Source organism: Natator depressus, chromosome 10 (genome assembly GCF_965152275.1).
Source record: "Natator depressus isolate rNatDep1 chromosome 10, rNatDep2.hap1, whole genome shotgun sequence".
NCBI classification, from domain to species: Eukaryota; Metazoa; Chordata; order Testudines; family Cheloniidae; genus Natator; species Natator depressus.
Window position 1 is genome coordinate 18,064,771 of NC_134243.1, and position 25,464 is coordinate 18,090,234.

The following is a 25,464-nucleotide window of genomic DNA, read 5'->3' on the forward strand; positions in this document are numbered from 1 at the left end:
ATATAAATTGGAAGGTGGAAAAGAAAAGGATTACAATCCAGTGTTTACTTGGGGGTTTTTTGTGTGCGTGCTAAATATATCTTAACTCAAAGTTTATTTAGTAGGGCTTTTAGCATATATTTTAAGATTAACTCAATTTTAATTTTAGTTTTACAGTTGATTCTGAATGGAAGTTCATCTACTTGTGGCAAATAGTCTAATTTGTTTTACTATTGGCTGATGTAGTTTTGGTACCCTAAAATAATGATCAGCTTAATTTGCCTAGAAGAATTAAAGAAACAGTTAATTATAATAAACTGAAGAGTGAGACCCTGTCAGACCATACATGTTCATAAGTCTTTCTTTCATCTAACAAGAAAGCTTCACTTCAGAAATATCTCACAGTTAAATAACATTTTGAATCTTTTCATTTTCAAGGTTGTTGCAGCAGCCCATGCTGTCTATCAAGCAGTATTGAGCCTGAAAAACATTCCTGTTTTGGAGACTGCTTACAGGTTGATTCTGGGAGAAATGACCTGTGCTCTAAATAGTCTCCTTTGTAGCCTACAACTTCCTGAGGCATGTTCTGAAATCCAGCATGATGCTTTTAAGAACCATGTATTCAATGTGGCTAATGCAAAGTTTGTAGTTATATTTGACCTCAGTGCCCTAACTACTATTGGAAATGCTAAAAACTCATTGATTGGGGTAAGTGTTTAACTGCAGTAAAAATAAATACTTTTTTAATTTTTGCTCAATAAATCATATAATGTTTGGCTTTTATTGATAGATACAAGTCTCTGTGGATTCATGTAATGCATATAATCTTCATTTCATGCGTGCATATATGTACTTAAGGTGTCTTTTTCTTGATACTTCATTACTTTTGAGGGAGGAATTTTAATAACTTCCATGGTGCAAAATTGTTTGAGATAATTATTTCTAGTCTTAAAAGTGTGATGAAATATAACTTCCACATTACAGTACTTTACTGGGGTGATGGTAATTACTTCTGATACCATCAGGACATTCTACTATCTTGATGAGAAAAGAAAGAAACTAAAATAGTTTTGACATATCTTGCAGTGATCCTCACTGACAATAAAACGCTACCTTGCATTTGATGTCGTGTTTTCTGTCTTTTCAAGGTAGAATATAAACCTTTTGGGGCAGTGTATGTATAGGGTGCTTTTAAAAAAAAATGGGGACAGCAAAGTAGAAGATTAGCAAACAAGGTCAGAAATATGAAGGATATATTTTCATTAAATCATTTAAAATATAAACAGCCAAAAAAAACCCAAATCTGCCATTGTATTTGAATACAGTATATCGAAATTACCGAGTAGGAAAGAAAAATGTAGAAAACTGCACTGTCTCCAACTTCCGTATTGTGCCACTTTGATTCAAAGTACCCTTGCATCACCTTTTAAAGAAAACTTTTACTCAGAAAAGACAGATGTGTGTTTCTTCAACTATGGGCAGGACAGCATTCACATTTGAGAAATTCTAGATAGACAAAAACAGTAAAGATTACTAGTAAAAATGTCCTAATTTCAGCAGGTTTTTTGTGATTTCAGCATTACATTTTTTTGTTTAAAGCAAATTTGACCATTTATTTCTTTATAAACCAGATACATGTAAATATGACTGATAGCAATATCCTTTACATACATATTTTTATGCTTTTATTACAATTGTTTTGTAGATGTGGGCCCTTTCTCCAACTGTGTTTGCACTGTTGAGTAAGAATTTGATGATTGTTCACAGTGACATAGCCATTCACTTTCCTGCTGTCCAGTATGCAGTTCTCTACACTTTATATTCACATTGTACCAGGTAGGAAGATCACTAAGGCATTAATATTTAAGAGCATAAATAGATAGATGTAAACTGTATTTGAGTTTAGGGAAGAATTTTACGATAGCAGCACTGATGGTCGTGTAATCAATGTGTTGCCACCATTTCTCTTATAAATCCTTATTTTCATTGATTTTATTTTCATAGGTACTAGAGATCACCCATGAAAAACGGTTCTAGGTTGAAATTGGCAATGCATATTCTCAGTTTCCTAAATATCTGTGCAAAACATAATTTTAGATAGTTTTAAGATTGAGAGTTAAGGTTTATTTTATAATTTCTAATTTAAGTGTGTCTAAAATAATTTTGCAAGCAGTTTATGATGTGAACTAATGGGTTTTCCTTTTTTGAAAAAAATTAACCTCTGGTATGTTACATGGTTCCTCTGATACTTAGCGTATTCTTTTCAGTACACATTAAACAATGCTTCATTTTGTATGGCATCTTGCATGCAAACATTAACTGAAACATTGTACATTGCAACTGCAAAAATTAAAGTAGATTTTAATTGTTGTATTGGGGATAAAATACCTATGAATAAAAAACTTCTAGATTTCAGATCAACAAGTAGTCATAACATGTCCTAATGACTGCAAGGGTGAAGTAAAAAATCCAGCTTGAAATAGAAGAAATCTGGGGGGGAACAGATTGCTGAGACACAAGTTGCTCCTGTGCCACCTTGGAATTAATAGTACATGATTGGTCACTCGTTATCTAATGCTTGCAGTGATGTTGTGGCTGTGTTGGTCCCAGGATATTAGAGACACAAGGTGGGTGAGGTAATATCTTTTATTGGATCAATTTCTGTTAGTGAAAGAGACAAGTTGAAGAAAAGCTCTTTGTAGCACGAAAAGCTCTTTCACCAACAGAAGTTGGTCCAATAAAAGATATTACCTCACCATTCTTGTCATTCATTACTTAAAGTATTTTGCAAGGTATGTCTTGTGGTTGAATCCATCATTGGTGATGAGGGATAGGAGCACTGACATAAACTAGAACCATGGTGCGCACAAGCACGGTGGCAGCATCTACATGCAGTTTTGCAGGTCAGGACTGAATGACATAGGCAGTACTCTTATTATTCTAGACTTGGGACGCTTTTGAGCAAATGCTAATAGATGTGACAAACGGTGTGGTGATTTTGTAGTGGAACACATCTGGATCAGACCCTCTCAACTTATCTAGCTTTAGCTTCCTTTCTTGCTTATATACCTCATATTATTTCTGTCGCTGTTTAATGTTGAAATTACATTTATTTTCAGTACTTCAGAGGATTTGAGGCTGTAGTTAGCATAAAACTATTTAAAAATAATTAATTTAACCCATTCTTATTTAGCTAGGCATTCATAGTGCATTGGAGCTTTTAAATTTTAGACTATCATGCGATTATAACACTGAAACTAGTTTCTGGGCAACACATCTGAGTATAACACTGATTTTTTTTTTCTGATTTAGTTGTATGTTTAAGGAAATAAAATACTTTTTTCTAATTTTCCTTCAGGCATGACCACTTCATATCCAGTAGCCTCAGCTCCTCCTCTCCTTCTTTGTTTGATGGAGCAGTGATTAGCACTGTAACCACAGCTACAAAGAAACATTTCTCTATCATACTAAACCTTTTGGGGTTATTGCTTAAGAAGGATAACCTTATTCAAGATACCAGGTAAATAGTATTGTCTTCATATCAGAGATTGAGATTTTTTTTAAAGAGAATTATTAGTTCTGATTTAGAACCAAGAAAATGTTTGTCATTTTCTTTAGAATAAAAAAAGGAGTGGTGAGGACTAAATATTTCAAAGTGGAGGATTTTGGTTTCATACAAAACATAAGAACTAAAATAATCATTCATGCTCAACATAATTGGTTCATAGGATTCAGGCTAAAACACTGAAAAAAAAAAAGTTTTCATATTCATGAAAACACCAAAGGTGAAACTCTTCTAGGCCAAACATTGAATATAGAGCTTCCAAAACTCAATTGTTAGGTAATTTTCACTTATTTAATGGTTTTCTTTCACAAATATTTGCAAGTTTGCATTACCACATTGATGTGAAAACTCAGGATATTTAATGTTTTATGAGTAACACTGTCCCAGAATCTAGTTTTATAGAGTGACTAGTCTGTAATGCATTTTTAGGAAACTACTGATGACCTGGGCTTTGGAAGTGGCTGTTCTAATGAAAAAATCAGAAACATATGCGCCGTTATTCTCTCTTCCATCTTTCCACAAGTTTTGTAAAGGACTTCTAGGAAACAGTAAGATCACACAAAATTGTTTTTTCTTATTGATTACCCTTTATAAGATGCCATTAACTGTATTGATATGTCCTTGGGTAAAGACAGCTGATTGATAGATACATCTGTGGTCATCTTCTGATTTGCAGTTTTTTGTTGAGCTCTGGTTGCAGCTGCATAACCACTCCCTTGCCTTTTCCTCTTCTTCTTGTTCCTCAAACTGTCAGTTATTTGGAGAAGAGAATGTCCTTGCATGAAGGGACTACAATCATGAGACTGATTAAGCTTCTCAGTGGAATAATAGATATTTGGAAGTCAGATTGCATATGTTTGACAAAGGATAAACAGTCCTACCATAATTTGAGGTATTGTGTTTGATAGAGATTGGAAAACTAAATGGTGACAGGGTTATGGAAACAAGTATTCTAGCCCTGCTCTTATATCCTTCTGGCCTTGGACAATTAATTTACTTTCTTTAACTCTGTTTCTCCTAACTGCAAAATAGGCAAACGTATATTATCCCCAACACATAGGGCAATATAAGGATTAACCTGTCAACAATGTTTTAGGTCAGAAAGTGCTACATAAGTGCCAGGGATTATTCTTGATGATGATTATACATTTTTAAAATGACACAATCATGTTAAATATACATGGTAGGGATACAATTTCAGTTTTGATTTCCATGCGGCTTCTATTAGTATTAATAAAATCCATGCAGTTAAAACGGAACAAAATAAAAATGAAATTATTTTTTTATACAGTAATGTCCTTAAACGTTCAGGATAGCTCTGTGTGGAGATGAATGAGTTTTTCCATCTTAATGAAAATGACATCCTTTATTTGTACCCTTAATGCAGCCCTTCTTGAAGATGTGAATATCTGTCTTCAAGCATGTAGTAGCCTCCATGCTCTTTCATCTTCCCTACCAGATGACCTTTTACAAAGGTACTTCCCAAAAATTCAATAAATTTTCTTAATATATTACTAGATGCACATTTTATTATGACTCAATTTATTTTATTTATTTATGCAGGTGTGTTGATGTGTGCCGAGTTCAGCTAATCCATAGTGGTGCCCGTGTAAGACAAGCTTTTGGGAAACTGTTAAAGTCAATTCCTTTGGATGTAGTTCTGAGGTAAATAGTTTGTTTTAAGTATTTGTGTATCTAGAAAGTGTTTTACTACTTTGTTTCACAGTCTAACTTTATTTTAATTTTAAGAAAGTACACTTCTGTAATGTATCCAAATAGCTTAGCTATACAGAATTAATATTTTTTAAAAGATCATATAAAACATGACAGTACCATGAGAGTGTTTTTTTGTTTTTTTTATTGGGTGCTTAGTGTACTTTTAGCATAAAATGACAGTTATTGACTTGGAGTTTAATGAAATGTGAACTTTGTAAGATCAGTATCACCCGGTGTTTCAACAATAACATCATCTTGGTCTCCAGGACACAGACTCCTGGCTTCCAAAAAGCATTTTTCATTCTCATAATCTGCGAACATACTTATTTCCAGCAGTTATAACTTTTATTTTGACTGGGAAGAAGGTTGTTGCTTCTGTGCATATCTAGTAAATTCTGATTTTAATATATCAAATTGTATTCTTAATCTAGGAACATATGAATGTGTTTCCTTCATAACGTCGTCTTTTGGGCTGAAACAGCTACTATCTAGAGTCAAATATTGACAAACAATGTATGGCAACTCTGTTATATATATATATATTATAGACCACCCTATAATTCAGTAAGATGATTCAACTTGTATAGGCAGAGTACTTGAAGTCCAGAAATGCTTCTAGTATCTGGTAAATTTATCGAAGTATCAAGTCCCTCAAACCTTACATAAATCTTTAGATTCTACCTTAACATGTATTTATGAGCTGTTTTCTTTTATCCTTGGATAATTAAATAATCTATATTTTTAGACATTTCTTACTCTAATTTCTCCTGTTCTGCCAGAGACTGCCATCTTTCTTAAGGTGTTCTTCCGACTCGGCAAAACAAGTGGCAATGTTATACAAAATTCTTTTTAAAAAAAGTAATTTGTGGTATTTTCCTGGCAAATTAAAAAGGTATAAGTGGCAGAGACTGGCTATAGAGAGACTCCTACCCCTATTCTTCCCAGTCCAGCATTTATATATATGTTGAGGGGGTTTTGATGGTGGGACTTCTCTGGAAACTTTGTCTCTTTAGAAGCTTTTCAGAAACTCAGTTGTTTCCCTCAAGGAAATCCTGCCAATATAAAATTCCACACATGTATTAAAAAATTTAAAATGTACTAGTCAGCCCCAAATCTCTTAATGATAACAACACACACAACAGAAAAAGCCCTTGCTTTACTCCAAAGGGTGAGTAGTGTACTGTCAAAATTGTAGTTTACAAAACCAGTTATAATCCTTAACTTCAAAACTTTCACTGAGGAGTTTCTCAGCTATTTAGTATAGTAACTTTTCAAGCAAACAGCCAAGTCTCAAAATCTTTATCAGTGACCTAAAACAGGTACAAAAGCAGTTCAACAAATTGTACTCCAAAATAAAATATGTAGTTCTGCTTGGTTGAGGTCACTGAGTTGAAAAAAGGTAAAGACAATTACAAATGTATAGGTAATTGGAGATAAAGTACATTACTTTTTTAGTTTTTGCTTATCCCTTCTCTCTAGGCCTATGTGGGATGAGATTGGCCCAATGAGCTCTAGGGATGTTTTGCTGTACATGCAAAAACTAGTTAAAACTGAAATAGTGTTGCAGTTTCTTTCCTAAAATTAGTAAATACCGGGAATAATTTAAATTTGTTTTGTGAACTTCCTTGTATAGTATAGTTTGGTCTAAGGAGAATCAGACATATCTTATGTTTTTCTGTTTGTAGTAACAGCAACCACACAGAAATACAAGAAATCTCTTTGGCTGTAAGAAATCACATGAGCAAAGCTCCAAGTAATACATTCCACCCACAGGACTTCTCTGATGTCATTAGTTTTATTTTGTATGGGAGCTGTCACAGAACAGGGTAAGAACTTTTTGTACCTTTTAAAATAAAAAATATCATGTAGAATCCACACTTGACTATTTACTAAGTATATGCCTATTATTATTGGACAAGTTTAATGTGTTTGGTTTGCATTGGTTACCTTGAATCCTGAAATACGAAATTAGCTCATCAACAGACCTACTTCAAAAGTGGTAACTAATTTACAAATGGTTTTGCTTCATAATGTAGATATTATCTGTGATGGAATTTGAGACTCTGCTTTTATTAAATATGTAAGACCAAATAGCTTTGGTAGCTCTCTTCAATGCCCCCTGGAAGAATTGGATTCATTTCAGAACTTGGGCCTCTTGCTCTTAAGAGTTATGGAAAGTCACTTTTGGTGGTAGAAGGCTGCTTCCACCTTTCAAAAACTCCTGTTCAGCTACTAAAAAAAATTGCTTTTTGTTCACCCTCTCAACCTTTCAGTTAGTGAGAACTGTGTATAGGGTTGTGCTGGTGACAGTGTAATTGAACAAGCATTTTAATTACATGACTGTCTTTTCAGATGTTTGTAAGTGTGTGCGTACTTTGTGCTCTAACTTCTCATTCTTTTTCTCATCCCAAAGGCTAAACTTATTTTGGAAAGTTTGGTAAAATTCCATTGAGCTGTTTGAATTATCAGGATGGGAAATGCTTGTGGGAAGGTGTCTTCTGTCTTAGGCCCCAGTTCTATAAAGAACACCATGTGAGCAGACACCCATTGTAGTTGGTGTTGCTCCACCCGAGCACATAGGTTTACACCTGGCTAACTTGGGGGATTTAGTTTTAAAAATGAAACTTCTCATGCTTGAGCCTTTAGATATGTGTGAAGAAATTTAGTTTAGAAAACGCGTAGGTGTGTGATTGAAATAGCCACCAAATTATAACAATTTAGCCTTGTGAGCTGTATGTAGTGTTTTTCAGTTAAATGCAAATGCCAGTACATTTGTTTGGGTGCAGTCTCACAAACGTGATTATATTTACAGCATACACGATATGATTGTGTAGACATTGAAATGAATGTATGATCATTTTGCACGTCACATCACACACAACAAAACCTACAATACTGTGTATAACCAAGGGGGATTAGTTACAGACTGAGATGTTACTGCAATACAAATAATAAATAGTAATTGCAGGAATGCAGTTGCTGTGGGAAAATTGCTTTATATATCCTGATGCTTTAAGATATTATTAATCCTCAATCACTTTTCCATTGAATTAAAGAAGGTAAGATTCTTCTTTGAAGTAGATGTAGCCATGTATTCCATGTGGATGTGTGCACCCCACATACCAGTGAGCCAGAGAACTTTGCCTCGCAGTACCTGTAGGGGCAGCACTTGCGCCCTGCAGCCATAGCTCTTCCCCTGGCCACATAAGGGTGGTGCTGCCCTCACCACCTCGGTTTCTTTGCACTGCCCATGGATAGAGTTGGAGCTCTGTGTGGTATCTTCACCTCATAAGAACGACCATTCTGGGTCAGACCAACGGTCCATCTAGCCCAGTATCCTGTCTTCCAACAGTAGTCAATGCCAGATGCTTCAAAGGGAATGAACCGAACAGGGCAATTATTAAGTGATCCCAGTTATGATTTTCACCTTCATGGCATCTTCAGGTAATGAATTCCACAAATTATGTGTTGTACGACGAAGTACTTTCTTTGTTTTAAATCTGCTGCCTATTAATTTCATTGGGTGACTCTGGTTCATGTATATGTGAAGGGGTAAATAACACTTCCGTATTCACTTTCTTCACACCATTGATGATTTTATAGATCTCGGTCATATCCCCCCTTAGTCATCTCTTTTCCAAGATGAACAATCCCAGTCTTTTAATCTCTCCTCACAGGGAAGTTGTGCCATACCCTTAATGGTTTTTCTTGCCCTTCTCTATACCTTTTCCATTTCTAATATATCTCTTTTGAGATGAGCAACCAGAATTGCACACAGTATTCAAGGTGGGAGAGCAGTGGTATATTTTCATATTATCTGTTCCTTTCCTAATGGTTCCTAACTTTGTTAGGTTTTTTGACTGCTGCTGCACATTAAGCGAATGTTTTTAGAGAACTATCCACAATGACTCCAAGATTTTTCTTGAATGGTAATAGCTAATTTAGACCCCATCATTTTGTATGTATAGTTGAGAATTTTTTTCAGTATGCATTACTTTGCGTTTATCAACACTGAATTTCATCTGCCCTTTTGTTGATCAGTCACCCAGTTTTGTGATATCCCTTTGTAACTCTTTGCTGACTGCTTTGGAGTTAATTATCTTGAGTAATTTTGTACCATCAGCAAACTTTGCCACTTCACTGCTTACCCCTTTTTCAGGATCATTTATAAATACGTTGAACAGCACTGGTCACAGTATAGATTCTTAGGGAACCCTGCTATTTACCTCTGTCCATTCTGAAAACAAACCAATGATTCCTTCCCTTTTAACCAGTTACTTATGCATGAAAAAAACTTCCCTCTTATCCCATCACTGCTTAATTTGCTTAAGAGCATTTGGTGATGGACCTTGTCAAAGGTTTTCTGAAAGTCCAAGTACATTGTATCCACTGGATCACCCTTGTCCACATGTTTTTTGAGGCCCCTCAAAGAATTCTAATAGACTGGTGAGGCATGATTTCCCTTTAAAATAGCCAGTTGACTCTTCCCCCAACAAATAGTGTTCATCTGTGTCTGATCATTCTGTTCTTAACTGTAATTTCAACCAATTTGCTTGGTACTGAAGTTAGGCATATCAGTCTGTAATTGCCAGCATCACCTCTGGAGACTTTTTTTAAAAATTAGTGTCACATTGGCTATACTCCCATCATCTGGACAGAGCCTGATTTAAGTGATAGGTTACATACCACATTTAGTAATTCTGCAACTTCATGTATGAGTTCCTTCAGAACTCTTGGGTGAATACCATCCGGTCCTGGTAACTTATTACTGTTGAATTTATCAATTTGTTCCAAAACATCCTCTACTGACACCTCAGTCTGAGAGAGTTCCTCAGATTTGTTACCTAAAAAGAATGGCTTAGCTGTGGGAATCTCCATCACATCCTCTGCAGTAAAGACCAACGCAAAGAATTCATTTAGCTTCTCCGTAGCACACTTGTCTTCCCTGAGTACTCCTGTAGCATCTTGATTGTCCAGTGGCCCCACTGATTGTTTGGAAGGCTTCCTGCTTCTATTGTACTTAAATTTTTTTTGCTGTTTGCTAGTTGCTCTTCAAATTCTTTTTTGACCGACCTAATTATACTTTTACATTTGACTTGCCAGAGTTTATGCTCCTTTCTATTTTCCTTAGTAGGATTTGGCTTCCAGTTTTTAAAAGATGCCTTTTTGACTCTATTGGTGGCATTTTTTTGGTCCTCTTACAGTTTTTTTTAAATTTGGGGTAAACATTTAATTTGAACCTCTCATGTTTTAAAAAAGATTCCATGCAGCTTGTAGTCATTAAGCAGTCACACTTTCACTCCCAGTTTTCTGAGAACTTTTATATAGTAATATTAGTACCTTCGATTAAGTTTAAGTGTTAGTTTAGTGTTAGAGTAGTTAGCTGCCCTGTGTGATGCCCTCACCAGGGTTCAAGCAATGCCCACCATGTAGGGGGGCTATCCCCAACAGTTTATTGTGCCTCAGCGAGGGTCAGAGCACCTCTGTTTAATCTATCTGCAAGTCATTCACCAAGAGGACTCAGGTGGCAAGAGACTTGCAGTTGAAGCAGAATCTTCTGGAGCAGGCCTTGAGGCCCTCATCTCCTCAGCAGTTGCCTTTGGATCCAGCAAGTGATGTTGGCCTGCTCTCGGGCCCTGCTGCTTCCCCCAAGAGAAAAGGGGGTTGTTCACCCTCTCTGGTGCAGTGAGAAAGAGGTCCTAAAAAATATGAGTTGGGCCCGTTCCAGGGCTCGGGGAGATGATGACTTTTCTAGGAGGAGTGTTGACCAGCATTGTATTTCCTTTGGCATGTGGAATGGAGCAAGTCTGTCCAACCGCTCCCTAATATTGGACCGAGAGCAGCGAGGGCCCTTACTGCCAACTTTGGTTCTGGCCATGGTGCACAGGTTGAGTCAGGTATTGACGAGATTGGCACCAGCGCTAACTGTCTCCATTATGATAACATACCATGCATCAGACCTGCTTTGCCTCTCAATCCCAGACTTTCTCTTGTTTCAGGAGTTCTCTAGTGTTATGGCATCTACTGGCTCATCCTCCATTGTGTCTTTGGCACCTTCTGGCCATATCGCAGTCACCAGCTCTGTTGGCAATGCAACTTCTATCGCATAGGCCAGACTGCGGAGTCAAGGCTGGGCCCAGCACTGAAGGCCCCCACGATGCTGGTGCAGGCTTCAGCACAGTTACTGTCTTGGAGGCAGATCCCATCATTGAGTTTGGTACCAGCTTCGGTGCTGAAGCCTCTGCTGGCAGTACTCGTGCAACTGATGCCGATTCCTCCCTCCTCTTTGGCACCTATGCTGCCTCCTTATTGTGCTTTAGATGAGTCTGACTGGTTCTTTGCCCCATCAGGAAATGATTCCCCCATTGTTACCACAGAAACTCTGGTATTCCTCAAGATCCAGGCTGGGGTTATCCTCCTCGTCCGATAGGTGCCAGAGATCACCCTGAGATCACTTTCACTTCCAAGATTGACATCTGTCCTGCAGTTGGGAGAGGGTCTCTTGGCCCTCTACCTACTGGCCACCAATGCCTTATACACAAGTCATCTAGTGGCCTCCTTGGAATTCCTGGGATACTCCTCAGTCCCTGAGGTCCTGCTCCAGATCAAGATCACCAATCCTGATCACCACTCCCATACCATTTCAGCTGCAAGTGATTGCTGAGTTGATTCCCCAAGGACCTATGTGGCTCTTCTGTCATGATCTTGTGGTACAAGAACAGAATCAGTCATTGGCACAGCAAACTACCTTCTTGTCCTGCCCACTCTACTGTGCTGGAATCTTCCTCTCACTTGGTGTCTGAGGACATTAAAACTTATCAGGACCTCCTCTGGCATATGGCCACTGCCTTGGGTATACAGGAAGAATTTCTGCAGGAGAATACGCATAAGTTGCTGGATATTCTCCAATCATTAGCTCCAGGTAGAGCACCCCTCCTGATTAAATGAGGCTTTTCTGGAGACTACAAAGGCCCTCTGGAATACCCCATCTTCATTGCCCCCTGTGGCGAAGTGTTTGGATGCAAGGGTTCCTATGCAAGGGTTTGAGGGTTTCTCTTTCCACCAAGCCACTAACTCCCTGGTGGTGACTCCCTGCCAAGCCCTGTCATTTGCTGCAATGTGTAAATCCACACCCAAGGACAGAGAGTGCCAAAGAGGATGGAATTGGGGAGAAAGATTGTATACCTCCTCTTCCCTGCAGATACGCATATGAACCAGCGGGTGTTGCTCTCTAAATATGACTTTGTTAATTGGGCAACCATATCTAAGTTCATGGAGAAATTGCCAGAAGCCTCCAGGGAAAAGTTTAAGGTATTAATTGCAGAAGGCCATTTGGCCAAGATTTTGTTGCAGGCAGCTCTGGAAGGGGCGAGTGCCTCAGCCAGGATTATGGCATTGTCTGTAACCATGAGGAGAGCCTGATGGTGACAGAACTCAGGTTTTGTGCCTGATGTGCAGCAGACCATTGAAGGTTTACATTTGATGGCTGGGTTTTGTTTTCAGGAAAGACTGACAAAACTTTACCCTCTTTTAAAAGACTCCTGAGCTACTTTGTGCTTTGGGAGTATATTCTCTGGCTGTGAAGAGGCACCACTATAGTGGTTAGCTGCTGCAGCAGTTATACCGCTTGCAGTGATTTTTTTTGGATAATTGTCCCATCCTGTGTGGCAGTGGAATTACTCCAGAAAGAGCCAGTGATTACAAAGGAGGAGGTCCTCTGGTTCTGAGTTTAACTAGTCCCTCCCACCCATCTGTCCACCTGGCATCTAGTGGGTACCCATTTTGACTTGTTTAACCTCTCCTTTTCCATGCCCCCAGTTCAGGGACAAGCTAGCCCACTTGTACAGTGTTTGGGACTCAATTACAATGGACAACTGGATCCTAAACACAGTCAGATTGGGATATGCCATACTGTTCCTCTCCATCCATCCTCTATTTAAGCCTCTAGCAACTTCTTCTTTCCACTTTCTGTGTCAGAGAACAGCTTTCCTTGTGGTGGTAACATTTGTAAGGAGAGTGTGCACATTGCAGGCTTGGATGGCGGAGCCTCTCCACATGCAATTTTCAAAAGACAAAGTAATCCTGAGGCCGCACCCAAAGCAAAGGTGATTTCCCAGTGTCACTTGAACAGTGTTATATATTTACCAGTGTTCTTCCTTAAGCTGCATTGAACCCCAAAGGAACAGAGTCTTCGCACCTTGAATGTCAGGTGATTTTACATTTTTATGTGGCTAGAATTAAACCTTTTCATTCCTCTCTGTCTGTTTCATATGCAGACTGAATGAAGGGTCAAGTGGTCCCTTCACAGACAATCTCCAGGTGGATAACATCATGTATTTTGACAGCATATGAAGTAGCCCAGGCTACGCCTCCTCAAGAGGTGTGAGTGCATTCCAAGCAAGTTCAGGCAATGACCACAGCAATTTTCTATGACGTTCCTATATTGGACATTTGCAGGGTGGCCACTTGGTACTCTGTGCATACTTTTGCTATGTGCTATGTCATTACAGCTGTGTCTGGATCAGATGCAAACTTTAGGAAGGTAGATGTGCTGCCTTCTTTAAGTAGACTCTGAGCCTCACGTCCTGCGAGTACTGCTTGCAAGTCACCTGCATGGAGTACACGGCTGCATCTACCTGAAGTAAAAAAAAGTTACCTACCTGTAACTGTTGTTCTTCCAGATGTGATACAAATGTGTATTTTGTGACCTGCCCTTCGTTGCCTCTGCATTTGGGGTCTGTACTTCAGACCTTTTATATGAAGGAACTGAGAGGATCGGGGCAGTGCCACCCGTATACAGCCAGGGGAGGCCCTACAGCCCCAAGGTGTGAGAGCCTCTGTTACTGGTATGTCCCAGCTCCAGAGCATGGAGTGCACACACCGACCTGGAATACACGTCTGCATCACATCTTGAAGAACAGAAGATAATGTATTTTTCCAGACAGAAACTATTAAAATTACATAATTTACTAATGCAGATTGTAAATATTAAATTTAAAGTTTCAGTTAATTCTTTTTGGTATGTAAAGACTTAATGTATTAAATCTACAAGAAGGGATGTTATGTAAGCCTTTGTGTAATCAGTTTTGTCACCATGTAGCTACTAAAACCCACTACTCTGCTCACATCCATGTTGAAAGAGTTGAATATGTTTTTTTATTTTACTTTTTATTACCACTGGGTTGGTCATGTGGCATTAGGAGGGCCTTGAATGTTTTCAGAAGTTTCTGAAAGCAGACTAGGTAAGGCAGCATTTGTGAACCCAGAGAGCAAATTCTATATACCTCATAGTCTTCAACCATCTGTTCCTCTTTTATCCCTGCCAATTCACTCTTAAAATTAAGGTCTTTTCAGCTGTAAGTAAATAATTTTTTTGTTTGGGTTTTTTTGTTTGATTTTAATTGTGGTCTGTTTAATAGTTGATTATTTTTTTTCTGATAGCCTTAAGTCAGCTGGGTGTGATAGGTGAATTTGAGTAACTTCTTTTTCTTGTCTTAATTGCACCATTGTCCTAGTGGATTTCCTTAGCTTGATGCACCCAGTACCTCTATACAGCTAGTCCCATTGTGCACAAAAGATGCTACAAACTAATGTTGACTGGTATATAGCACACTGCTTCCTCAGGTACTCCAGATGCCATCAACCTTCTTGCCTGGAACCATATGCTCCATATAGTTATACATGCCCCTTCCTCTCCTCCTTCCCCCCCACCTCCCTCCCCCAATGTATAGGTATTCAATACAGATGTCTTTATACCATTTCTGTAGGATGCCTATCTCCTTCTCATGTATTTGACATATGATACACACAGAAGTTATACTGATATCATCTGCATTCTGAGACTGCAGACTCAATGCAAACTGACAATGAGGCATGTTTTGATGGTGTTGGTTCATGTTAGAAGATGAGACAGTGTTGGAACAGATATTGAGTTGTGCTACTTGCAGTTGGCTTCACTGTGATCTTTCTAACTTGTGGGCCTTCTCTGTCATTTTGTACACCTGGAAGAGAATGTCTAAAATCCTTTTTCCGGTTTTTGGCACCAGCTGAAACGATTTACCATTCCAGTTTTTGGGATGCAATATTTTATGCTGCTAAATCCTCACAATCTTCATTAATTTCTATTCACATCTATTTTTATCTCTCAGAATTTTGAATATCTTATTTCTCTTTGCTCATTTTCATTTTCAACCAAAAGTGTATGCCTCTTTTTCAAATTTGTCTTCTGCACTGTGTTTTCTTTACTTTTGGCTAGCAAACCCTTTGTCTCCATTTTTTCTGCCTTTGTCATTTTTTTTGCAATGTTCTTGAGCTCTGTATTTGCTCCTGCAGAATAATCCTGTGTGTGTGTACACGCATGTGCATGACCATAGGAAACATAGGTCCATTAGAGGTTTGATTACAAGAGTAATCAGTTACAAGCTAAAATACATTTACAGCTATGCATATAGATATGAATTGCTATATTTGTCTTAACTTTTTTTCAGGAAGGACAATTGGTTAGAAAGATTGTTCTACAGCTGTCAGAGATTAGATAAGCGTGACCAATCGACCATTCCTCGCAATCTCTTGAAGACGGATGCTGTACTGTGGCAGTGGGCTGTTTGGGAAGCAGCTCAGTTTACAGTCCTTTCTAAGTTAAGAACCCCTCTAGGTAGAGCCCAAGATACGTTCCAGACAATTGAAGGTAATATAAAGAATGTATATTTTTTTAATGGGATATTTGGTTTAAGAAATAGAGTAGTGAGCTGTTTTCTTAAGTTATGGTCAAGATAGGAAAAAATTACTTTCTTTTTCAGCAATTTGTTGCTTTTTTTAGACCTTTCTTAAATGTCAAGAAATCAAGTGTTATATAATAATTATGGAGATGCTTTATGTAGTTTTTTATTTGTTGAAGTACATGTTAATAATTTTAGACTCAATTTTCACAGCTATTTTTATATTCTATAAAGATGTGAATACCTGATTATTTGGTAACCAGTGTGTTGACAAGTTCTGGCCAAATGTTCATAGGTATCATTAGAAGTCTTGCAGCCCACACGTTAAACCCGGATCAAGATGTTAGCCAGTGGACTATAGCAGACAATGATGAAGGACACAGCAGTAATCAGCTTAGACTTGTTCTCCTTCTACAGTACTTGGAGAATCTGGAGAAATTGATGTACAATGCTTATGAAGGATGTGCTAATGCACTCACTTCTCCACCCAAGGTTTGTCTCTTTCAATGCTGACCATGTACTGCAAACTGTCCCACAAAAGTGGGAATATTTCACTGTATATCACTAGATGTTTATCAAGAATCATATGCCACTTCTGAATGATTCCTTGTAATAACTTTTCTATCGAAATGTCCGATATACTACCCTGATTATAAGCCAACAATTTTTCCACTTTTAAAAAATTAAAAAAGCTCAGGATTACCTAGTTGTTCTCCCTATTGGTGGAGCTTACTGTTTTTGAAAAAGATCAGCTGCAGACAACCTGGTTTCCAAACATTGTAGGCTTGTGTTCTGATTTTCATTTAACCTTGTTTGTCTAATTTCTTTTCAAACAAACATGATATATTCCTTCAATTTCTTTTGCTTTACTTGATGTTATTTGCTATTAAACAACTGAAAAGGGAACATCATTTTCTTGAGTAACTGTTTACACAGCAGCACAATATCAAACACGTTGCAGATGATAAAATGAATAACTATTGAATGTGAATTAAAGGCACAGTAGTCACTGCTCTATTAAGCTATCGACATTTGTTATGAAATGCATTCAGTTGTGAGGGGTTCAAGCTGCCATTTGTTGGATATGAAACAAAAATTGATGTATTTACAGTTAAATCTATGAAGCTTTGGCCTTCATAGAAACAAATTGCTTTAAAAATTGAAAGGACCACTTTGCTGTTTTCCCATTTCTGTTTAAACAATCTGTAAAATGGCCAAGCTGTTGACATTGTAAATCATGTCATAATTGCAATGAGTTTTTGCAAGAATTATTTGTTTGCTATTTTGCCTGTCCAGACATGTATTTGGAAGGGTTCCAAGGAAACCATTTCTGTTTGTTGAGAACAAATCCATCCAAATCTGATAGATTATAATATTTGGTAGAAAGATATTGCACCACTTGTGTGTTTGCGTCAGAATCTCTACAATTATAATGTATGTTGTCATTTCCCAATGTCAGGTCAAACTGAATTTGGGAGTAGTCTAGAATTAGTGTATTTTGCTGCTGTGCAGGGGATCAAATTTTAAGGATCAAGCTGAATTCTTTTCTCCCAGGCTGGCAAGAAGTAGTGAGTCACTGATGAGGCAGAATTTCTCTCTTTTCATCCCTTCTTTCCCCCCAACTTCCAGCCTCTTTCATATGGAAATGTGGTCCTCCAAGAGCAGGTATTGACGGAGGGTTGAATAAAGCAAAAATATTTTCCAAGAAATCATCCATTGTAAGTAGGGCTTCTTAGGTATGGGGGAAAGAGAATTTGAAAGGACAAGTTAAAACACATTTAAATCTAACTTCTTGTCATGGACTTGCTGACAGAAATCTTCCCACGGCAACGCTGTTACATTTTAATCATTCTATAGTAAATTACACCACTTGAAAATTTAGTTAGAGAAGGGAACCCTTCTGGATAAAGATTATGCTGTGTTCTATGTATTAAATATTATAATGCATCTATTTTAATTTATACAAAAATAGAAAGTATTGTTTTATAAAACTCAGGATCTCTTTTTTTTTTCCTTTCTCCCTTCCCCCTATTGTAAAGGTTATCAGGACATTCTTCTACACTAACCGCCAGACCTGCCAAGATTGGCTAACTCGGATTAGACTTTCTATCATGCGGGTTGGATTGTTGGCTGGTCAACCTGCTGTGACAGTCAGACATGGTTTTGATTTACTCACAGAAATGAAGGTAGTATATTTTTCAAAATTTAGTAAGCTGTAGGAAAAAAAAATTTCCCTAGTATTGTATATAAACTAAAAGATAAACCAATGGATTAGGTAATCAAACCAATAGGCCTGTCAAAAACTGTATTCTAGAGCAACAGTTTTGAACTTTTACTTATCTATTTTTGAGGGGGTGGAGTTTTTTCTAGGCAAAATAGTTAAAATTTGGAAATTCTGTGTGTTACACATTTAGTCAAAGATTTATAGCTAGCTCATATTTTGAACTATATAATTCCCACTGTTTAAGTAAGGAGCCTCTGTTTAAAACTTGTGGAAGGTTTTGATACGTTTGCTAGACCAGTATTTTTCAAACTTTTTGTCAGTGGAACCCTTCCTGATATTGTGAAAAGCAACCCTTTTCTAACCAAGGACTGGGATGAGGACTGGAAGAGGATGAGGTCCCGGAGGAGATCTTTCTACAAAATGTTGGCACAATGAGTTGGAAAAACCACTGTGTTTAGAACACTTTGTATAAAAGCTGAAGGGTACCGATGACTTGTTCGATAATGTTGTTTGACCTTCTTAAAATGTGTGTGTTTTTAGCAGAGAACGCTTTCTAGATTTATGGGTAGTAATTTGTCTGCTGATGAATTTCTGGGGATTTGTGAAAAAGTAATGTATTTGCATAAGTATAGGCCATGAGCTGGATGTGCTTTTCAGAGGGTAGTGTACAGTGTCTGGTTTTCAAATATTCTTTGCTCTACTTTGTGGGAGTGGGGTAACTGTGACCATTGAGAATACTTTATTAAATATAAACATGAAGTATTGCATTACACATTTAAAACATTTAACAATGTACGCATCTTTTCTCTTCAAACAAGATCTGTTAAATTAGGCTTAAACTTCATTTCTAGGGAAGTGAATTGGAAGTGACAATTATGATGTTGGTGGAAGCACTATGTGAGCTTCATTGCCCTGAAGCTATACAAGGAATAGCTGTCTGGTCTTCTGCTATAGTTGGGAAGAGTCTGTCTTGGATTAATTCTGTAGCTCAGCAAGCAGAAGGACGGTAAGTTGGCACAAATGGCTGGAGAACTGGTATAAATATGAGCTTATTTTCTAAATACATGAAGTGCCAATATTTTTATCTCAATTAATGTAAGTTGCTTCATGGATCAAAGCTGCTCTTCTGGTTTCCTTATCTGAACAAGAAGTTCACTTTTAACATGTCTTTAGGAGATGGTTAGCATGTCCTAGAATTTTTTAAAAACAGATGCATAAGAACATCACTAAGTTGTCAGTGTTCAAGGATCAGCTGTGCTGTGTTACATTTTCAAAAATTCTCTGTAGTGTAGTAGCATTATTTAGCCAGGTTTATGTTGCAAATTATTCTTTAATCTGAATTTTTTTTTACCCGGTTTCCTGGCCAGAGGTAGTAATCTGAGGTTCTTTAAGGATATCCAGATGTAATTTTCAGACCTGGCTCTTAACCCTTTTTTGTGTTATGAGTGTTGATCACGCTGAGGTAGTGTCTTAAATTACAGCTCAACCCTAGTCTACACTACAGCGTTAGGTTGACATATGTTACGAATTATACCTGATAGGACATGCACACAACTGCTGCGAATTATACCTGATAGGACACGCACACAAATGCTACGAATTACACCTGGTAGGTCACGCACAGTTCGAATCTAGGCTGAGGCACATAAACAAAGTCCACAACTGCAAAGTTCCCAAAAAACACCAAGTTTATTACGCTCGAGCGTGGTGCCCCCCTGCTAGCCAGGAGGGGACCCCGAATACAGATTATACAAAGGTTATATACCTCTTAGCAAAGCATGTTGCCCTTGTGCATCGGAAACCTTAGCCAATAAACAAACCCTTTTTTTTATCTACCACCTATCCCTGCTTGGTGCATTCTTCGTGCTAAACTAGTATGTTAATTACACAGCATGGTCCTAAAGCGATGCATCAGTAACTTTTATTATCAGGATGGGAGGCCTCACATCAAAGGCCAGGAGATAGGGAGTTAGAGACAGACAAAGAACAGATAATCAGGAATCAAGGCAGGCTGGAGACAAGGAGGAGGATTTTCACAGGAATGCAGTATCTAAGGAACACTCCTCCTGGTGCATGATGTGCTTGCTTTTAGACAATGGTGGGCCCCAAACCAAAATGCAGTCACATGTGCTAACTTTTCCTTATGATTTACAGCCACTGCGGTGGCTGTAAGTCAGCCTAACATAGGTCGACTTGTTTATAGTTTAGACCTACCCTAAGAATCTGTAGAGCAGTGTGGTAGATTTTAAAAAGTGGATCAAAATACATGGAAACATACTTGAAATGTTCATCCACTTATGGGGAAGCAACTCACCTTTTCACTGTGGAAGGTAGTTACTGAATCCAAGAAAGGAAACAGGAGACCCCTGTTAATTCTTAGGTACATGTGCAGACAAACAAAACCTAGGCAGGCAAAAATCTATAGAATTGTTATAAGGATTATTGATGTCTGTTTTCTTTTGTTAGGTCCTACAAAGATATGCATTATTTGAAAGATACAAAGTGTGGTGTTCAGAAATACTTTCTGTTAGTAATGTGAACTGTTGCTGTACCAAGACTTACAGAAAATCTTCAGTCCTAAAATTTACTGTACTAAACGTTGTTTAGCTAATGGACATCCAGCGTCACTGTGTCAAGACAGTTATTACATGTGTGACTGAATAAGCAAAATAATGTTTGATCTATTATTCAACTATTTGAATAGTCAAAGCTTGCAACTCTGTTGTTATGCAACGTCCTTTCAGATTGAGATGTTGGGATATGACTAGTACAACAGGCCACAGTGAAAAAGGAAATTAATGGGACATTTCTGAAAGGAAGGTTAGCAGTGAAAAGGGAAATGTTGGTTTACGTTGTTTGGTTTAACATTTGTTTTGCAGTACTACTCGGAGCCTCTCTATCATGATGATTGGGATCTCATTCTGTTAAGTGCTGCACAAAGGCATAGGATGACAGTCCCTGCCCCTTCTTACAGTCCATGAAAATATGCAATACACAGAGACTAGAGGGTAGAAGGAAAAAGTCAGATACAATTATTATAAATATATATATACACCTTTACATTTTTTGTTATAAAGAAAAAAAGAATTATTCCCAACTGCTGCTTAAACTAGCCATCATTATATGCTCTTCGGGGTGTGGAAAAGTGTCTAGTTTTGTTTGGTTGTGTTTTAATTTAGGGCAAAGACATCTAAATTTGGGATTTGTGCTGTTAAGTATATACAGTAAACTAAAATAAAATACTGTTTTTTGTTTTTTGTTTTTTTTTTAAAGGTCCTCATGGGTTATATACTTAGCACTACTGCCAACCCACAGAGCTAATAATTTATTGAAAATAGATATTATGTTGTATAGTTTTAATGTGGGCAGTCTTCGGAGTTTTGAACATGTAGGGAAAAACATCCTTTCCATCCATACCAAACAAAGTATTTGTGTTTTACATATTAGACTAAAATTCACCTGTGGGAAAAACATGCAAACACCATTCTGTGTCCATGTATACCTTTTGTCCTGCTGGCATACTGAAAGAAACAACACTCTTAATCTCTCTTCCCACCTCTGTCTCTGTCACAGGTGCTTCCTTCCCCCTGCCTTCTTAACTGCTTGGTTTGGCCTGTGTGGAAGCATCTTCCTGCAGGACTAGCTTCGATGTCTCTCACCCTCCAACATTTTACCACTTCCTTCCTCTGCCACCAGTCAGGGCCCATAGACATGCTGCCTTAAGTGTCAACATACCTTAAATAGGATCTGGTCAGAGGCATGAAGAGTCAGTGGCAGAGTGAATGCAAATCAGGCCTGCAGATCACACCAGTGATCTTCTCTTCTCCTGCTCTGTTGAGTGAGAGAAATGGGAACTTCATGGCTCTTCTCCTTCAGACAACTTCAGCTCCCTCCATAAGACCAGCAGTGTCTGATAAGCACTCCTATTATACAAGCCTCAGTTAGGTAACCTTGCCAGATTACAGCTCTCTGTCTCCCGCTTGTGGTTCCTGTAAGCAGAGAAAGAAAGAATCCAATATTTGCTTCTCTCAGTTAAAGTCATGAGTAGCAAACCTTTGTGAATATAACAAAGCTGTTAGTCTAGTCATCTTTCATCTGCGGAGGTACAGTACTCACAGTATGCTAAGTGCTTTCCAAACAGGTGAGAGAGAGCGAGAGTGAGCCTTGTTGCAAGGGCTTCAGAGTCAAAAAAGGAGAAAACATATTAGGCTGGGAGTGAGGTACACATGAGCAAAGAGGCCATGGCAGTTAGCGTGTGTCCTGTTTGTTCCGTGGTTTTCGTTCGTTCTTTTAAAAAATGTTTTCTTATGGGGACAGTGGCAGGGGAGCAAGGGAGATACTAGGAACAAGGTTTGGGGGAAGGTCATTGAGAGGCAGGAGTGCGGGAAGAGCAACACTGGCAATGGAGGGACTGTGTTGAGGTGTGAGAATGAGATTAGGAGTCAGCAAAAAAACAAATCTAGAATTCAGATTGTAAAATGCCAGCTGCTGACATCTTTAGGGCCTAGAGGCTGTGAAGCTCGTTCCACTAACCATGGTTTCCATTCTGTCTCCCCAAACCAACGTAGCTGGGGGAGCTTTGCTCGTCCTCACCCTGCTGTGTTGTTGCTTCTGTCTCCTGTGAGGGAGGGGGAGTTTCTGGCAGACGTCTCCTGTGAAAAATCATATTATAGCTACTCCATCTAGAACAGTGCCAGCAAGTAAATTTTGCTTCAGTTTGGAGTAATTTGAAGTTGTCATGAAAAGCTGATACATAGTTTCATATATGTGAAATTATGCCTATCAACTGACCACCTTAATTGTTCTCCATCTTCTTCAACCTTATTTTTTAAAGATCCCAGTTTGATGTTTTGGGTTGAAGGATAAAGACAATTCCAGGAATAAAAGAGATCAGTAACTAGATCACCCACCTTCAGTAGCTTCCCCGCCCCACCACTTCTGTTTTCCAAGTTTTACCATAGGGAGAAATCCTCTGTGGTCTTCCTTTGTTTTATTCTTGTGGCATTGCAGGGATCATTCATTCTGTCCTTTTATAGGAAAGTTTAATACAAACTCCATATACAAAAAGTAGAAAATCATTGCTGTAAAATGTTGACTAAACATTAAATCTTAAATGTTTAAGGTTTGAAAAAGCAACTGTTGAATACCAGGAGCACTTGAGTTCCATGACAGGAGTGGATTGCTCCATAGCTGGTTTTGATAAATCTGTCCTGAAGTTGGCCAATTCAAATAGTGGCAATAATGCCAGCCCAAAGCATTCTTTCAATGGTAAGTATTATTAATTGCTTTTTAAAATGGTCACAAACTCCATGTACTGAATATGTACATAACATTGTTGTGGTTTACAGGTAATATAGTCAACAGTAAAGCCTTGCTATATTGTCTTAGTAATTTACATTGTAAATACTTACGTACAAGTTTAACTGAATAATCCAGTTGAAGATATTGGGGCTACTCACTTATGTAAAGATAAGCACATGCATAGATGTTTGCAGGTTTGGGGCCTAGTGAAGAGTTGGATAAAAGCAAGGATAATACATTGTATTTTAAGCAGTTTAGTTTTAATTATTTAGACTTTAATACATCATTGCTTCCAGTTATTTGTATACGTCGTGAATGTACTATAGTATAAAAAGAAGCCTTAAAATGAGACCTTGCCACAGCACTCTATTAAAATCTTGAGAAGTGGGAAGGGGTATTTTGTACACTTTTGTGTGTATTATCAGGTGCACATATTAGTTTAGTTCTTCTATATTGATCAGATCATTTTCTGTCTTCCAGTTTCTTTATAAATATTAACTAAATTCTTCCAAAGCCTCTTGCGTAAGTATTTCAGTTTTACAGGTGATAAAATATGCTACAGATGAGAAGTTAGGTGCTGTAAATATTGTGTAACTAATCTTATCTAAAACAGATGAAACTTTTTGCCTTAAAACATAATTTCCAAATGCTTTGTCAAGTAATAAGGCTTATTTTTCTTAAATATTGATTTTCTTAATTTCACAGGTGAAGCTAGAAAAACTGTTCTGACTAAACCAAGTGATTCTTCACCTGAAGTTATAAATTACTTGGGTAACAAAGCATGTGAATGTTACATTGCAATTGCTGATTGGTCTGCTGTACAAGAATGGCAGAATGCTGTCCATGACTTGAAAAAAAGCACAAGTAATACCTCAGTCAATTTAAAAGCAGACTTTAACTACATAAAGTAAGGTTCTCATTAATTTATTCAATAATATCTCTGAAAGCAGTAAACTGTTACATGAAAGCTTCTCTTAGTCTCATCATATCAGTGCCATGTGGTTTCCAAGATCTTTATCTTTCGTGATGCAAAATGAATAATGATTTAGTAGGAAAACTTCCTTGACGTATAGTAGCTATAACAAATAATTAGTGAATTGACACCATCCTAAATAAATCATTGAGGCTTTCATGATTCTTAAGATTAGGAAAGGCCTCTTAAATTGTCTATTTGGAGGCAGAAGATAATGGATTTGTTTTAGTTATTTTTCATTGTAAGGGGATTCATCCATTCTCACAACTAGAATAATTTTTTAAAATACCTTATCTTTCACTTGTATCTTTTTTTATTCTTTAGATTTCTGAATTAAAATATTTTGACTCTAAAGCTTTCTTCAGAAATTAAAGAAGATTATGTTGGTTGATAGCTAATGATTCATTAGATACAAGGTGGATGAGGTAATATTTTATTGAATCACTATCTGTTGACAGGAGAAATTTTCAAGCTTACATGGTGTTCCTCAGGATCTCTGTGTAAGCTTGGAAGCTTGTCTCTCTCACCCAATAAAATATATTACCTCACCACCTTGTCTCTCGAATGTCCTAGGGCCGACACAGCTACAACAACCCTGCATATATCTAATGAATCATGATAGTCTTTAGGTTTTTTTAAGTAAATAAAAAAAAGCGCACCTATGATTCTAGCAGACATTTGTCTTGTTACTCAAGTGGGTTTCAGCCTTTCTTCATTTGTGAACCCCTAAAAATTTTCCAGTGGACGTGCAGACCCCTTTAGAAATCTTACACATAGTTTGTGGACCACCAGGGACCACAGGTTGAAAACCAGTGTTCTAGGGTAATGACAGTCTTTTGCGAACAACTTAGACGTAGTCTGCGGACCCCTAAGGGGTCTGTGGACCACAGGTCCAAAACCACTGCTCTAGTTAATATAAAGTTGGAATTGCAATAGATAAGACTTCTGTAGCCATTCCATTTGAAGATCTATTCTTTTCAAGCCTGTA

The 25,464-nt window shown here is 37.7% G+C and overlaps 1 protein-coding gene across 2 annotated transcripts in view; it reads left to right on the forward strand.

The window, feature by feature from the left end:
* SMG1 (SMG1 nonsense mediated mRNA decay associated PI3K related kinase) overlaps positions 1-25,464 on the forward strand; it is a 116,152-nt gene that overhangs the window by 50,008 nt on the left and 40,680 nt on the right. For both annotated transcript variants that reach the window (XM_074965387.1, XM_074965388.1), the window contains exons 13-25: positions 418-687; positions 1,685-1,815; positions 3,338-3,499; positions 3,974-4,092; positions 4,932-5,019; positions 5,108-5,209; positions 6,946-7,086; positions 15,748-15,947; positions 16,274-16,470; positions 18,018-18,164; positions 19,054-19,208; positions 23,325-23,470; positions 24,209-24,410. In XM_074965387.1, the coding sequence (XP_074821488.1) occupies positions 418-687; positions 1,685-1,815; positions 3,338-3,499; positions 3,974-4,092; positions 4,932-5,019; positions 5,108-5,209; positions 6,946-7,086; positions 15,748-15,947; positions 16,274-16,470; positions 18,018-18,164; positions 19,054-19,208; positions 23,325-23,470; positions 24,209-24,410 (2,060 nt within the window). The remainder of the gene's footprint in view (positions 1-417; positions 688-1,684; positions 1,816-3,337; positions 3,500-3,973; positions 4,093-4,931; positions 5,020-5,107; positions 5,210-6,945; positions 7,087-15,747; positions 15,948-16,273; positions 16,471-18,017; positions 18,165-19,053; positions 19,209-23,324; positions 23,471-24,208; positions 24,411-25,464) is intronic.